This window comes from Montipora capricornis, chromosome 13 (assembly GCF_036669925.1).
Source record: "Montipora capricornis isolate CH-2021 chromosome 13, ASM3666992v2, whole genome shotgun sequence".
NCBI classification, from domain to species: Eukaryota; Metazoa; Cnidaria; class Anthozoa; order Scleractinia; family Acroporidae; genus Montipora; species Montipora capricornis.
The window spans coordinates 49,942,673-49,960,172 of NC_090895.1; the positions used below are offsets into that span (position 1 = coordinate 49,942,673).

Here is a 17,500-nt window from a genome sequence, read left to right on the forward strand (position 1 = left end):
AAGAGGCCTACAAAGCTGTAAATAAAGAGATAAGAAATGCAAAAGAAAGGTGGATCAACGAGAAATGCGAGATTATTGAGAACAATCTTCATAGAAACCCAAAGCAAGCCAACGCGACTGTCAAAAAGCTCACTGAAGACAAGAATAGAAATGCAACAACTACCATTGAAGGCAAGGATGGGAGGGTGTTAAATGACGTTGAAGATATTCTAGGGAGATGGAAAGAGTATTGTGAGGAGCTGTACAGTTATCAAATTGATAAGGATGACACAATACTGGACATCTTGAAGAGTGCTGCAGCACCAAATGAAACAGCTCCACCGATTATTAAGGCGGAGGTCACAGAAGATGTGACAAGTCTAAAAGACAACAAATTCCCTGGGGTGGATAACATCCAAGGAGAACTACTGAAGTATGGTGGAGAGGAAGTCAGAAAGATACTGCAGGATATTCTAAAAACAGGAATTTGGCCTGAAGACTGGAAAACGTCAATCCTGATTTTAATCCCAAAGAAGGCGTTGTTTAAGTGTGCTGACCATAGAACAATTGCACTTATCAGTCATGCTAGCAAAGTAATGTTAAAGATCCTTCAAAAGAGAATTGCACCAACCTCTGTTGGATGATTGCCAGGCGGGTTCTAGAGCAGGAAGAGGGAAAGCGGAGCAAGTAACCAATCTTAGAATATTGTGCGAAAAGTACACCGAACACGACTCAAAAGTATTCTTGAATTTCGTCAATTACAGAAAAGTATTTGATAGGTTATGGTATGATGCTATTTGGGCAGTGCTGAGGAAATATGGGATAGATGAGAACATTATGAGAGCACTTGAGCAACTTTATACGAAATAAGCAAGCAAAGTGAGGGTCGGATCGAAATTTAGCGAGAAGTTCCCATGTAGCATTGGGGTGAGACAAGGGTGTGTTTTGTCGCCAAGTCTTTTCAATTTCTTTTTGGAGGAGATTGTAAGCAGATCAGTCGAAGAGTCCACAGGTGGCGTTTGTTTTCGAGGTCTGCTGGTGAATAATCTTCGATTCGCTGATGTCATTGCTCTAATCAAAGACAACAGCAGTGAACTACAGGACCTTACCTTACACAGAGTCGACGAGATTCGGAATGGAGATAAGTGCAGAGAAGAGTAACACCCTTATAGTAGGTAAAGCACCTGAAACATTAAGATCACCTGTTAAGTTGTCTGGGAAGCAGTTGGAGCAAGTCAAACAGTTTAAGTATTTGGGTTGTAATATGCCTGATACAGGTAGATCGACAAATGAAGTAAAGATATGAGCAGCAATGGCCATGCCATCTTTAATCAAAATGGATAAATTGTGGAAAAGCCAAAAAATTAGCTTTAGGGTGAAACTGAGATTATTACGATCAATTGTGATTTCTGTTTTACTCTATGGATGTGAATCCTGGACATACAGCAAAGAGATTTTAAAGAAGATCAATGCATTTGAATTTAAGTGCTATAGAAGATTACTGGGCATCTCTTGGACTGAGGGACAGACGCACAAATGAGTCAGTGAAAGAAAAGGTGGAAGGCTTAGCTGGAGTACAGAAACCCCTAATCCGAACTGCGCAGGAAAGGAAAATGAAATTCTTCGGCCACGTCACGAGACATCCCAGTAAGCTCAGGTTGGCTAACACCATCATGCATGGACGAGTCCCCGGAAACAGAGGACGTGGTAGGCCACGGAGAAGTTGGGTAAAGGACATCTGTGAGTGGACACGCAGTAAGCCATCGCAAGATATTAGACTTGCTGAGATAAGAGAATTAAGAATAATCCAGAATCAGAGTGCGTCTACGGATCCTGAGAGATCTTTGGCGTAAAAGAAGACATCAGAAATGTTATGAACTTGTCCAGGAACCTTTCTGAAGTTGATCATGACAGTGAAAACGATCTATTGACTCGACCGTGAGAATTTCCCAGTAAGTGACCAGTAAACATTGCACAAATATTTTTATCACGTGGATAAAGCCGGTTTGCCCAAGTTTCTAAAATAAGCACTTACTATGGAAGTCAATCAAAGTAAGTTGGTTTTCATGGAAGTGAGGTTTTTAACGGTCTTTACCAGAGGTTTTTCTCGCCGCCTCGCAACTCGCTATTCCGTCGCTCTAAGAGAGAAAAAACCTCTGGCATCTAGGGTAATGTCTCTGCTGATTTGGATCCGGATTATCCTGGAAAATAGTGCTTCAAAGTGTAATAAAGCAAGTGTTTAAAGAGCAATATACAAGTACATCGCTTTATGGCTACAAACGTGAAGAATACGGCGACGAAAAAGTGGTCCCAAAATATAATCGCAACCGAATCAGAAATAATTTGGGACCACCTTGAAGGCGAGGAAATAATTTTTCTTATCAGCAATATGAAAAAAGACTAACCTCATTTATTAATGTTGTAAATTTGAACGTTTTCTTATAAGCAAAGTAATTAAAGCAAGCTGTTGGCCCTCTTTAGCTAGTACAAATATCCTTTGAACGGTTTAGCATGTAATTTCTCCTAACATTATCATGGCTTGATTAAACATGCAGGGCTACGTTATGAGAATAAATGAAAAGATTAGGTTAGCTAATCATTTTAGCTATAGTAGCTATGGAGAAATCTTTTGATAGCTCTTTCTTTATGAACTTGATTGCATGATGTTTACTTCTTATTTTACTGCTTTCTATTTTAGTCATAGTTATAATATTTGAGCTTTAATATGAAGAGTCTTACTGATGTCTGATTGCTGATACAAAAGTTATTCTCCCCGCACCTTTTATTCCTCAAACGCCCTTGGACAGCCCCCATTGACGAGTAAAGTCGTCTGGCGTTAGAGTAACTTGAAAATGGTGAGTAAAATCTATTCAGTGTCACTCTCAGGGGTCAATGGGATAAACTAAGATAATTATTGTACAATTATGTAACTTAAAATGCTATAAAATAATAAATTATTAACTCTATAATTATTTGTGTAACCAATAATTGTTATTATTATTATTATTATTATTATTATTATTATTATTATTATTATGATTATTGTAAAATGTCTATGGTTGTTTAAAGTGCCCCTGTGATTAAAAAAAAAATCGCTTCCTTTTTTCCTTCAGATTTTGAAGGCATGTTTGCTTAACACCTGACTGGCAAAATTTTGAGCTTTGATTTTTGTCCAAAGGCTTTGTTACTGTTATTTATATTTCTTTTGTTCATATTAGAATTAATTTGGGGCACCTACTTAATTATTATTAGTTTACCAACAAATTAGTTGTCCCAAAACTTATTGCTCCTTCTTCTTCCTAATACTTTTTCCCCTTTTATTGCAATCTCGTACCCAAAGTCCTTGGGCTTTTTGGTAAGCGGGTGAGCGCCCGGAAAGACTCTGGGATGATGGACTTGAACTACATTTTTGATTGGCCGCTTGCGTAACAACGGCAGTCCGACAGGAAGTCTGTTTGTTTTTTATACCTCGGAAACAGATATAAATAACAAAAATAATAAAATGACGGGGTTTGAATTATGTCTTATACCGCACGGGAATTTTCCCACGCTGCTAAAAAGTGATTACTGTTGCTGTTGCAAAAGTACCGTGGGAAAACATTACATCAGTCTCTTTGAGGAGAAATCCGTGGAATGAGGTCTTGTCGAAGCCATTCAGAATTGCGGAAACATCAAATTGTAGCAGAAGGGGACATTGGTGTCGTTTCCACAAAAATTTGTCGATCGTGTTGCTTGCACGATGGTATAATTTCTGAACGATGGAATGAACGCTGAAACACAAAAAATACACTTACCGAAAGCGTCAGAGGTTTCATCTTCACTCGCTCTTACAGTAAGCCAATGATCTTTTCTCCAGTTTCTTTTATGGTGTGTAAGGCTAAAAATTTTGTTTCTTGAACACTTTTAACCTGCCATTTCTGCTGCTCATGTTACAATCTCGTTCCCAGAGTCTTCGTTCCCCTTGACCAGCGGGTCGGGTTAAATATTGATCCAATTAAAGATACTATTGATCTCAGGCGTCCTTTCAAATGATTTTTTTTTCCAACCCGCTTCACGCACCGTTGAGCTCGTTCTGCAGTTTGACAAATGCTGATCACGTGATGAAGAATTCTTTCTCGCGGGCGGCAAAAGATCAACTGGCGCCAAATGAAATTTAAACCGTTGCCTAACCAAGAATTCAAGAAAATGGGGCGTACATTTTTGTTTTTAGGTCTCGCAGTTCTCGCAGTTTTATCATTGGGTTGTTAAAGCTGTTTCTTAAGACAAGGCGCAACTGATAAAAATGATTCACCAGTTATTCCAGACTGCACGTCGCCAAATGTTTACAGTAACCTGAAATATTTTAAATTTCCAAGTCAGTTATCGTGTTATGTCAGATCTTTAAATCCGGAATTTATCACAAAATCTCCAGACAGATTTCAATATATGTCAGGGAAGGATTTCAAAGACCAAAATCCCCGGCAAAATCTAGATTTTGTGTTCGATTGAAAAAAGACCCTCCCTATAAAGCGGACAGACGCCTTTTAAATAAAAGGTAATGTTCTCAAGGTGCGAACATATTTTCATGCAAAGAAGAAGCAGGCCTAGTATCCTTTAAACTTGGCCTGGAAAATATCCTATCTCTTGCCAATGAAATTAAATCTTTCTATTAGATAAAAGATGAAAGGGCAAAAATTATTAAAATGAAATTTACCACTGCGATGTTTAACAATATATAATAATCAGATAACGAAATTGAACAATAAAATTTGAAATTACTTGCATTTGATATTTTCCCTAGCGTATCAAAATACGATATTGAAACTAAAGACAGTAACAAAGTTGACATTTATTGAATTTCCCGGCGCTGAGCTACAGAGATGCCATTGTGGCTGCAAACTCCACTCGCTTAAATGTGAGAAGAGACGAACTCTGTAAGAAAGTCTGGGACGGTATCTGCGTGCCTGGGTCACGGCTGCACCACCTCATACCACCAAAACGCGCCGATTGCCATGCTTATGAGTTGCGCAACAAAAACCATGTATCACTTTTTAAATGCCGGACTGAAAGATTTAAAAAATCTTTTTTTCCAACAATGGCGTCTAACGCCCAGTCCTTGTAATCAAGTAAACCTAAGCGTCTTGTTTCATTGGTATATATATACTGACTCTTGTAATTCCCAGTCCCTTTAGACTTTTAATTTTAAGGTCAAATGTAAGATTTTTGTATTTTTTTAATATTGAAAGTATACTTGTAAATTCATATGTATTTCACCACTAGGGTGCTATTTTTGAATATTTTAATAAACCTTCATCATCAACCTTCATCATCAGTAACAACAACCTTGTGTGTCCCACAAGAAAATCGGCAGTCGAAACTTAAACGCAAGGCAAATGGTATTTACCCAGGAATGTCAATACTTCAAAGAGCGCTGCTTAAAGTGAAGAACAAGCAAAAAGTAAACAAAAGAAACGGTGAAGTTTCGGTCATTTATCAGATTTACGGCATCTATTAGAAAGGACAATCCAGAACACGATTGCTGCTTCTCCTGGCTGACCCGGGGTCTATGTTCGGTGTAGTGACATGATCTAGCATAATGTACGTGTCTTTCATTGAAGCATTTTCTCGCTGATCATCAAGACTGTCTTGCTAAAGTGTTCAAAGCTTGTAAACTCAAGGGATGTCTTTGGCATTCGATACATTTCGAACCGATCGAATCCATCCCGGAAAAAAGTCTTAAACTAAACGGTCGCCATAATTCCCACGATCAAGAAAACAGGTGCGAGTTGACATTTCATTTAGCGCCAGGTTGAACTTTTGCCGCTCGCGAGCAAGAATTTTTCATCACGTGATCAGCATTTTTCAAACCGCAGAACGACCTCAACGGTGTGTGGAGCGGGGTCACAAAATCGTCATTTGAAAGGACGTCTGAGATCAATAGTAGTTCCGGAGTTATTCATTCAGACGACACATCAAAGGCGAACGCTTTAAATTCGTTCTTTGTCAATGTTGGAAAATCCCTTTCGAAATCAACACAAGACTCTTCAGTAAACTCTCCTTGTCAGTCTGCAAGAAATAACAGTGAAATCCCTACTCTCTCTCTCTTCATAACATAGTCCTTAACAAGGATCTTCTGAAATCTTCTCTGAAATGTTTGAAACCTGGCAAGGCAAGTGGACCTGATGATATATCCAGCAGGGAGTTGCGCCTTATTGGAGATACATTTTTAGATTGCTTTATGCCACCGGCTCAAAGAAGTATTTTGGAATGCAAAATCCCAAGCCAGTGGAAACAAGCACAGGTGAAATGTCTTCACAAGAAAGGAAGCACTCTGGACTGCGGAATACACAGGCCTATTTCCCTTCTCAGCATTCCGAGCAAGCTATTAGAGAATGTTGCCAGCCAACAACTTGACAACTTCTTAAATGGCAACAATCTAATTTCTTTGAATCAATGGGGCTTCAGAAAGGGAGGCTCACCTGAACTTCTCCTGCTCTCTTTAACAGAACGATGGCGTTTAGCCCTGGATGAAAGTAATATATTATTAGTGTAGTCTTCATTGATTTTCAAAAAGCGTTCGATTGCGTCAACCATATACAGCTCTCACGGATAAACTATACTCTATAGGCATTAGTAGCTCCTTTTACGAGTGGCTCCTAAACTATCTTGAAAATCGTAAACAATCAGTCACTGTAAATGGTTCAAATTCTGAATTGTTGGAAATAGATACTGGTGTGCCCCAAGGATCTTTACTTGGTCCCAGACTTTACAGCATTTACTCAAATGATCTACCCGGAGCCACGACGAACGCTTCCGTCGAAATGTTTGCGGATGATACCACAGTTTTCTGCATTGGAAATACTGTTCATTATCTTACTGGGTATTGTACTCTTTCTTATTTCGTAAGTTCGTTAACATAATTTTTTTAATTTTATAGATACACTTTAGTTTGTAGGTCCACATCAGCTTTTTAGCTGCCCCTTTTTTATTGACCTACATGACAAATAAAGTATGTATGTATGTATGTATGTATGTATGTATGTATGTATGTATGTATGTATGTATGTATGTATGTATGTATGTATGTATGTATGTATGTATGTAGGACTCTGGGATAATCCGTTTCGAATGACAAGATTCTTGTCATGAACACCATTGCGCAGGCGTAGGCGTAACGGAGAGAGTGGAGGATTTGTTTCACGATGGCATGCAATTTCTTTAGCAAAATTAGGATATCCCAACCTAGAACTGGAAAAGGAAAAATATGACGTGTTGGAGCGATATGCCTGGACAAAAATCTGTGCTGAATATGTTGCCAACGGGCTGTTTTGTCAAGTGTTGCCTGGGATTTTCGATTAGAATTTGTGTAACGTGGAAATGTAAAGCAGATTGTGTCGCTGCTGAATGCACTGATCCGTAATAAGCTTAAGTTTCAAATGTTAAAAGACTGTCTTGTTTTGTATCGTGGAAGATGAAAGAGAGCGAAACACCACACTCTAACATGAGATTCTTTCCAAAAGAATAAATCACTCTTTTAATCACAAAACTATGTCTTCGTTGACGGATCTTTCAAGTTAGATTCTTCGTCACCAGAGAAGGTTTAGGATTCTTTTCAAAAGAAGGTGAGTGCTTTGGGTAAGAGTTTCCTTGCTGTTCTAAAGAGGTAGAGGTCTTGAGGGAAGTATCATTTTGCTGCTTTTCATTATTTTGTATAAACAGAAAATGACTGTTCTCCACCAAATAATGAGAATTCTTGAATAGAGATGAATACTTCTAATTGGATAAACATGTTGATTTTTAGAATATTATTCTTCCATGAACATATAACGTGCTTTCCAAAATTTAGGAAATATATATACAGTGTACATACATACACAAGGCAATACATACAAGCCATAATCACAAAAACAACTCTGTTAAATTTCACTAAAATCGAAAACTGATTCTAGTTTTATTTCCTTCACAATGTGAGGTGAATGTCCTTTATGGCAGACCTGTGAAAACTTTCCAGTGTGACAATTTAATTGACCACATTAGTAATAGTACAAACTACTACATAACATAACATGGTTTGACATGGTATCAGTTAATTGCCTGACCCTTGCCTGACATGGTCATGTTCTGTACTATTTCTCGCCTGTTGTGCGACAAATCAAAAAATGGACTCAGGTGTGTCTACGTTTCAGGGTTTCCATTAAGTTTTAAAGTAGAAGGGACCTTGTGACAGAGTTAGCGGGAACCCCTATATATAGTCTGGCTTTTGATCTTGAGACCTCCTTTGAGCAATGGCGGTTACTGTACTCAGTGCAGACGGGTGCTAGTACCCAGGTCCCAGCTTCTAATAAAACCGCTGCATGTAGGTTAGTTGAAGCTCCTGTGGCGGTGCAACTGTTAATACATGTAATAAGAGGCCATTCACTTTAAACTAAAAGAGTAGAGACACCTTTTCTATACAGAGCATTCTTTTTTTGAAGAATGCGAAATACATATTCTCAAGAAACTCAGTGCAGACATGTTGGCTTTCTTGGATACTCTAGATTGACCATGTAATGTACCCCAGACAGAGCAGAAAGACTCTGTTTGTATGAACTTACTTCCAGAAGAACCTCATTGTCAACAATAATGGAAAGCTGTTGTTCATAATCGTCGGTCTCTGGGTACAGCATATGAACATCCCCACTTAAAACTGTGTAATTCACATAATCGTCAAATTCCTTTGGGAGAGCAGAGAGATGCACACCGAAAAGTCAATGAAATTATGTATCAAGCAAAATAAAATTGCAAAAGCCAAAAGTTCTTCATGAGGTTAAGACTAGTCATCCTTAATGCACTTTATTTTCCATTTTTCCAGATGAGCGGAGGTCATTTATATTGTGATATTATATAAGCACTCGCCTTCCATCCGAACGGGAGAGTGCAAAAGACAAAGTAAACGCCATTCCATTCCAAGCCAAAGAAAGTCCGCGACGAAGGATGGAGCAGCACATGTTGACAGCCACTTTTATCATCAAAAGGGGTTTGAAAATGGCCAGGAAGAATATACCTGAGCAAGTCCGGAAGGTGGTCAAGCTTAAAAGGGAGGTCTTTAAGTCACAGATTAAAAAATCGTTCATCGTGGCATAAACGAGGCTTGGAAGGTTCCACAGTGAGGGGAAGGACCAAATGGGGGGAAGTTACTTCGCCAACCCTGCCCCAAACCGCAAGTACCCCAGCGCCTACCCAATCGACGACAGTGTCAGTGATAAAGCTCCGGAATTGTTCACAAACCTTGGCGTTGTCAAGTCGCCTAGGAGGAGGGAACAGCGAATCATATGAGGAGCCTTTAAAGTTTCCTTTGAAGGGCTTGAAAAGCCGATCGATCCTAACAGCCTCCTTAATAATCTCCATAAGGTCCACCTGAGATGAACCACGCCTGCTCAGCAAGTGCTCCCATACTGACAAGTGGTTGTGGATTTCGCCCGCTCGGAAATACTCAGGGTTGAGGAAATGAAGCTGGTTTAACGAAGCTTGACTGGGGCAGGCTGCGACCATACTTGGTGAAGGGAGGGGTCAACGAAAGGAGAGGACCCCTATGTAATACCACATAAATGAACATCACCCTTTGACGAATTTGCGGCAACTGCAACAACCCTGGCATGGAAAGAAGCAGGGTCCTAAAAGGGGAACAAAGGAAAAAATACCGTGAAAAACAAAAAGGAAACAAGCAGGGAACCCACCCCTTCGTTGACCCCGAGATCCGAACTAGGTCCGAAATTGAGACACAGAGCAGGTCTCTCCAAGGTCAACGAAGAAAGCGGATGTGGAAGAACGAGAAAGGGAACGAAGGCTAATGAAAATAACAATTTATTTGAAAATACAACACAAACTGTCTCAAAAGCCAGGTCTAGGAACTAAAACGCCCGGCTCGTCCTCGACCACTTTGACATCTCACCGGGTTATCACGGCATGGACGGACAACATGCCCCATTAAAGCATCGAAAGCACTGAGTGCTTTGCTGAGGCGGGTAAGGAGACGGTCTACGCGCAATGGATCCATAGCCAGAGGGGGGAAGAGGAGCCTTGTCCACGCCCTTCAAAATAGTAGTGGCTTCCCTGGCAACTTTAGAACAAACAGGATCCCCCACTAACCTGAGAAAAAGGCGCTGCAGCTGAAGGTGGCTCAAGGCATCCGTCCTGGCTCTGATCTCATCAAGAGAAGCCGAATATTCGTCCGCTTTCTTGTGGCTTTCGTTTCTTGCCAGACGAACCAGAGACTGTAGGAGATCAAGAGCCTCATGTTTGTCGAACATCGCGGTAGGGCGACTGATATGTCGACGCAAGGCTGCGAGAGCTGACTCTGAACTTTCCAAAGTCTTCAGCTGCTGCAGCGACTTAATCTTGTCCTCAAGAATCTTAATACGGGCAGCGGCCTATAACAAAATAAACAACCCAAACCAATATGATCTAGAATTCAAATTTACTTTCCATAAACAATATCCTGCAACGCGTAATACCTTCCATAATGGTATAACACAACAATAGATTGCCTCTACAAGAGGTACACGGCAAAACGGTCGCGCAACATTGCGTTGCCCGTACCAGTACCATACAGAAACAGTCACGCAACAGCACGTTGCTTCACCAGCTGTGTGCGCAAGCACAAGACGTTGCTTTCACCAGTGGTATACGCAAAGCAGCCACGCAACAACACGTCACCTTTACCGGTGGCATACGCAAAAGAGTCAAGCAACAACACGTTGCCTTCACCGGTGGTACTCGCAAAAACAGTCACGCAACAACGCGTTGCCTTCACCGGTGAAAAACGAAAAACATCACGCAACGATATGTTGCCTTCACCAGTGGTACCCGCAAAAACAGTTACGCAATAACACGCTATCCTCATCAATGGAAAACGCAAAGAAAACACGCAACAAGACGTTGCCTTCACCGGTGGTACACGGAAAACAGTCACACAACACGTTGCCCTCACCGGTGGTACACGCAAACAGTCACACAACCACACGCCGCCTTCACCAGTGGCAAACGCAAAAAGAGTTACGCAACAACACGTTGCCTTCACCGGTGGTATACACAAAACAGACGCGCAACAACACGTTGCCTTCACCAGTGGTACACGCAAAAAACAGTCACGCAACAACGCGTTGCCTTCACCGGTGGTATACGCAAATAGTTTACCCAACGATACGTTGCCTTGACGAGCGGTCGTGCAACAACAACATGTTGTCCTCACCGGTGGAATTCGCGAAAACAGCGCCAAAACAACAGGTCGCCTTCACCAGCGGAATACAATAACAACCATGCAACAACACGTTGCTCTCACTGGTTGAGTACCACAGGTGTAACGTCCACGCAATTGCCCAAACCGGCGGTACGCCGCAAGAAACGCCACGCCACAACAAATAGCCTAGACTAGCGGAAAACGCATGAAAAAAGAACTAAAGCAAAGTTTTTTTTTTTTTGAGGTAAATTCACCCACACCGGGAGACGAAAAAAAAAACACCCGCACAATGCTAGACAAAAACAAAACGAGAAAGCCTAAATTGCGGAAGCTGAAAAACTCAACAGAGGTCCACAGAGGCATGCAAAAATACGAGGAAACAAAAGCCCGAAAAACAATACGGAGCATGAAAACAATAGCTTCAACGGAGTATACAGGTTTACCGGAATAAACCCAAACAAAAGAACCGAGAAAGAAAATATAAATGAACCGGAGACAAACGTAGGCACTAAAGCTACAGGGAGCGGGTAAAACACGATAAACTAGATGCTTCTGTGAAGCATACACAGGGTTGCCTGTGGTACGTGCTACAGAAAATCAGAAGGCACTGAATTGTGTGGTATTGAAATACAGCATTCCAGTCTCTGAAGAATAACAAATAAAAGAGAAGCGAGAAACATTGGCTTCTGGGCTGACATGTTGATAATTTTCAAGTTCCCTCACAACTTCTTTTCACCACAAGTGTGCCCTCTGAGCATCTGAAAGCTTTGTAATACTAAACTTCACTGAAGTCAAGCCCTGTTTCGCGGGGTTAGTGTTAGGATGGGAGACCAAAACAATAAACCCCTCATAAAAAACAGAAACATCTGACCGAAAATACTATTAACGCTAACAAATGCGAACTCAGCAAGGTACAGATTCTGTTAGCTTGCTTTATGCAAAACAAATATTGATGCAAAAGTAAATAACTATTGATACACAGTTTTCAGAAAGAGCAGAAGGAAGTTTCCCCGACGGTCGATTGAGAATAAAATATTTACGACATGAAAACAACGTTGATTTTTAACCGTGAATATAGAATATAAAAAGTTACGATCAGCGACAAACATTTTGGGAGATTTTTGCTACGTTCAAGTAAATTGCAAAATCGAAAGTGACATGGCCGGATTTCAGCGGGCGCCGTGATTAAGTTACCGCGGCATGTTTACTCGCCAAACAGTGAAGCATCTGTGTCAAATGATGGCAAGATACCGGGTTTTTGTAAGTTTCTTTTTCTGTCAAGTGTTATAAAGTTTGACAATGAAATGAGCGAAGTCAAAACAAAGATCACAATCGCCCAACTCTTGTTTATGCAAAGTCAAAATTTACTCTCCAAGACGCGTACGACGTTATTTATCACCAGGTAATTCCATCATTTTGGAAATAGCAGCTACTTTATTATTCATCTGCGTCACAAGTTTTCACTGATTTTGGGGCTCATTTTGTTGAAACTCAAACACGCTTCCAACAGGCCTGTGAAGCCTTCCTGCTTACAGAGCAATACTAACAAACTTCTCCCATATCACATTTGAACCTTAAGCTCCAAAATTCAATACACAACATGATATTATAATTTATAAAGGCAGAAAATACCACAGAATCCTTTTCCAGCGAAATATTTATTGAAACAAACAACATATTTGCTCTTAGAGGCGAAAACCTCTTCCTATTTCATTGCGTGCGTGAAGACAAGAAACTCAATCGTGTCAAACTACCATGTACTTCAGGTAAATACAGCTCACTTTGATTTCGTTTCGACGGGCGATAGATTGTTGTCGAAGTCCAGTGCTCGTCGCTTTTGAGATTCCTGCCTATTTTATCCAACTGACTTTCCATTATTGAGCTCCATAAGGGTATATTTTGTTTAAGGATCCACTAAAACGCCATTCGCGTTACATGACTTTCGACGCCATTGCAGGCTAAGTTAATGATTCTACTGTGTCCACCAGAGAAATCTACGCAGTTCCACTACCCTCTCGATCCTTAGAAAATATTCGCAGAAGGCTCTATCCACAAAGACACCACTTACCAGGGGAGTGAGAGGCAAGACTTTTACCGACACGGAAAAAAAAACAAACTAAAAAAAAAAAAACGAGATGCTTCTGTGAAGCATACACTGGGTTGCCTGTGGTACGTGCTACAGAAAATCAGAAGGCACTGAATTGTGTGGTATTGAAATACAGCATTCCAGTCTCTGAAGAATAACAAATAAAAGAGAAGCGAGAAACATTGGCTTCTGGGCTGACATGTTGATAATTTTCAAGTTCCCTCACAACTTCTTTTTACCACAAGTGTGCCCTCTGAGCATCTGAAGGCTTTCTAATACTAAAGTTCACTGAAGTTAAGCCCTGCCGGGCGGGGTTAGTGTTTGGATGGGAGACCGAAACAATGTACCCCTCTTAAAACAGAAGCATCGGACCGAAAATACTATTAACTCTAACAAATGCGAACTCAGCAAGGTACAGATCTTGTTAGCTTGCTTTATGCAAAACAAATATTGATGAAAAAGCAAATAACTATTGATACACAGTTTTCAGAAAGAGCAGAAGGAAGTTTCCCGGACGGTCGATCGAGAATAAAATATTTACGACATCAAAACAACATTAATTTTGAACCGTGAATATAGAATATAAAAAGTTACGATCAGCGACAAACATTTTGGGAGATTTTTGCTACGTTCAAGTAAATTGCAAAATCGAAAAGTGACATGGCCGGAATTCAGCGGGCGCCGTGATTACGTTACCGCTGCATGTTTACTCGTCAAACAGTGAAGCATCTGTGTCAAATGATGGCAAGATACCGGGTTTTAAAAAAGTTTCTTTTTCTGTCAAGTGTTATAAAGTTTGACAATGAAATGAGCGAAGTCAAAACAAAGATCACAATCGCCCAACTCTTGTTTATGCAAAGTCAAAATTTACTCTCCAAGACGCGTACGACGTTATTATCACCAGGTAATTCCATCATTTTGGAAATAGCAGCTACTTTATTATTCATCTGCGTCACAAGTTTTCACTGATTTTGGGGCTCATTTTGTTGAAACTCGAGCACGCTTTCAACAGGCCTGTGAACCCTTCCCGCTTACAGAGCAAAACTAAAAAACTTCTCGCATATCACATTTCAACCTTAAGCTCGAAAATTCAATACACAACATGATATTATAATTCACAAAGGCAGAAAATACCACAGAATCCTTTTCCAGCGAAAGTTTTATTGAAACAAACAACATATTTGCTCTTAGAGGCGAAAACCTCTTCCTATTTCATTGCGTGCGTGAAGACAACAAACTCAATTGTGTCAAATTACCTTGTACTTCAGGTAACTAATTATCACTCTGATTTAGTCACGACGGGCGATAGATTGTTGTCGAAGTCCAGTACTCGTCGCTTTTGAGATTTATGCCTAGTTTATCCAACTGACTTTCCATTATTGAGCTCCATAAGGGTATATTTTGTTTAAGGATCCACTAAAACGCCATTCGCGTTGCATGACTTTCGACGCCATTGCAGGCTAAGTTAATGATTCTACTGTGTCCACCAGAGAAATCTACGCAGTTCCACTACCCTCTCGATCCTACGAAAATACGCGCAGAAGGCTCTATCCACAAAGACACCACTTACCCGGGGTGTGACAGGCAACACTTTTACCGACACGGAAAAAAAAAAAAAAAAAAAGAAAAAAAAGAAAACAAACAAACTAAACGCAGACCTCGACTGGTTTGCCATGAGGCAACCCAGTAACGAGATGCTTCTGTGAAGCATACACTGGGTTGCCTGTGGTACCTGCTACAGAAAATCAGAAGGCACTGAATTGTGTGGTATTGAAATACACCATTCCAGTCTCTGAAGAACAACAAATAAAGGAGAAGCGAGAAACATTGGCTTCTGGGCTGACATGTTGATAATTTTCAAGTTCCCTCACAACTTCTGTTTACCACAAGTGTGCCATCTGAGCATCTGACAGCTTTCTAATACTAAAGTTCACTGAAGTTAAGCCCTGCCGGGCGGGGTTAGTGTTTGGATGGGAGACCAAGACAACATTCCCCTCATAAAACAGAAGCATCGGACCGTAAATACTACTAACTCTAACAAATGCGAACTCAGCAAGGCACAGATCTTGTTAGCTTGCTTTATGCAAAACAAATATTGATGAAAAAGCAAATAACTATTGATACACAGTTTTCAGAAAGAGCAGAAGGAAGTTTCCCGAACGGTCGATCGAGAATAAAATATTTACGACATCAAAACAACATTAATTTTGAACCGTGAATATAGAATATAAAAAGTTACGATCAGCGACAAACATTTTGGGAGATTTTTGCTACGTTCAAGTAAATTGCAAAATCGAAAGTGACATGGCCGGAATTCAGCGGGCGCCGTGATTAAGTTACCGCGGCATGTTTACTCGCCAAACAGTGAAGCATCTGTGTCAAATGATGGCAAGATACCGGGTTTTTGTAAGTTTCTTTTTCAGTCAAGTGTTATAAAGTTTGACAATGAAATGAGCGAAGTCAAAACAAAGATCACAATCGCCCACCTCTTATTTATGCAAAGTCAACTCTCCAAGACGCGTACGACGGTATTTATCACCAGGTAATTCCATCATTTTGGAAATAGCAGCTACTTTATTATTCATCTGCGTCACAAGTTTTCACTGATTTTGGGGCTCATTTTGTTGAAACTCAAGCACGCTTCCAACAGGCCTGTGAACCCTTCCTGCTTACAGAGCAATACTAAAAAACTTCTCCCATATCACATTTCAACCTTAAGCTCGAAAATTCAATACACAACATGATATTATAATTCACAAAGGCAGAAAATACCACAGAATCCTTTTCCAGCGAAAAAATTATTGAAACTAACAACATATTTGCTCTTAGAGGCGAAAACCTCTTCCTATTTCATTGCGTGCGTGAAGACAAGAAACTCAATCGTGTCAAATTACCATGTACTTCAGGTAAATAGAGTTCACTTTGATTTGGTCTCGACGGGCGATAGATTGTTGTCGAAGTCCAGTACTCGTTGCTTTTGAGCTTCCTGCCTAGTTTATCCAACTGACTTTCCATTATTGAGCTCCATAAGGGTATATATCCACTAAAACGCCATTCGCGTTACATGACTTTCGACGCCATTGCAGGTTCTACTGTGTCCACCAGAGAAATCTACGCAGTTCCACTACCCTGTCGATCCTAGGAACAAACGCGTAGAAGGCTCTATGCACAAAGACACCACTTACCAGGGGAGTGACAGGCAAGACTTTTACCGACACGGAAAAAAAAAAAAAAACTAAAAAAAAGAAAAACGAGATGCTTCTGTGAAGCATACACTGGGTTGCCTGTGGTACGTGCTACAGAAAATCAGAAGGCACTGAATTGTGTAGACTTGCCACAAGTCGACCTCACGATAATCCCAGGAGAAAATGTTTCGGCGAGCGAATCGTGATTTTTCGTACGCGAAGTGGATGAGCGAGCGACGAAGTCGCGAGAGGTTCGTTCCGCGCGTATCTAGACGAAGGACTATGAATTGTGTGGTATTGAAATACAGCATTCCAGTCTCTGAAGAATAACAAATAAAAGAGAAGCGAGAAACATTGGCTTCTGGGCTGACATGTTGATAATTTTCAAGTTCCCTCACAACTTCTTTTTACCACAAGTGTGCCCTCTGAGCATCTGACAGCTTTCTAATGCTACAGTTCACTGAAGTTAAGCCCTGCCGGGCGGGGTTAGTGTTTGGATGGGAGACCACAACAATGTACCCCTCATAAAAAACAGAAACATCTGACCGAAAATACTATTAACGCTAACAAATGCGAACTCAGCAAGGTACAGATTCTGTTAGCTTGCTTTATGGAAAACAAATATTGATGAAAAAGCAAATAACTATTGATACACAGTTTTCAGAAAGAGCAGAAGGAAGTTTCCCGGACGGTCGATCGAGAATAAAATATTTACGGCATGAAAACAACATTAATTTTGAACCGTGAATATAGAATATAAAAAGTTACGATCATTTTCGGAGATTTTTGCTACGTTCAAGTAAATTGCAAAATCGAAAGTGACATGGCCGGAATTCAGCGGGCGCCGTGATTAAGTTACCGCGGCATGTTTACTCGCCAAACAGTGAAGCATCTGTGTCAAATGATGGCAAGATACCGGGTTTTTGAAAGTTTCTTTTTCTGTGAAGTGTTATAAAGTTTGACAATGAAATGAGCGAAGTCAAAACAAAGATCATTATTTATCACCAGGTAATTCCATCATTTTGGAAATAGCAGCTACTTTATTATTCATCT

At 40.4% G+C, this 17,500-nt stretch overlaps 1 protein-coding gene across 1 annotated transcript in view; it reads left to right on the plus strand.

Annotated features, from left to right (window-relative positions):
* Positions 1-623, plus strand: part of LOC138030950 (uncharacterized) — an 819-nt gene extending 196 nt beyond the window's left edge. The window contains exon 1 of the mRNA XM_068878804.1: positions 1-623. This exon is cut by the window's left edge and continues 196 nt beyond it. Coding sequence (XP_068734905.1) covers positions 1-623 — 623 coding nt within the window.
* Positions 624-17,500: the final 16,877 nt, after the last annotated feature.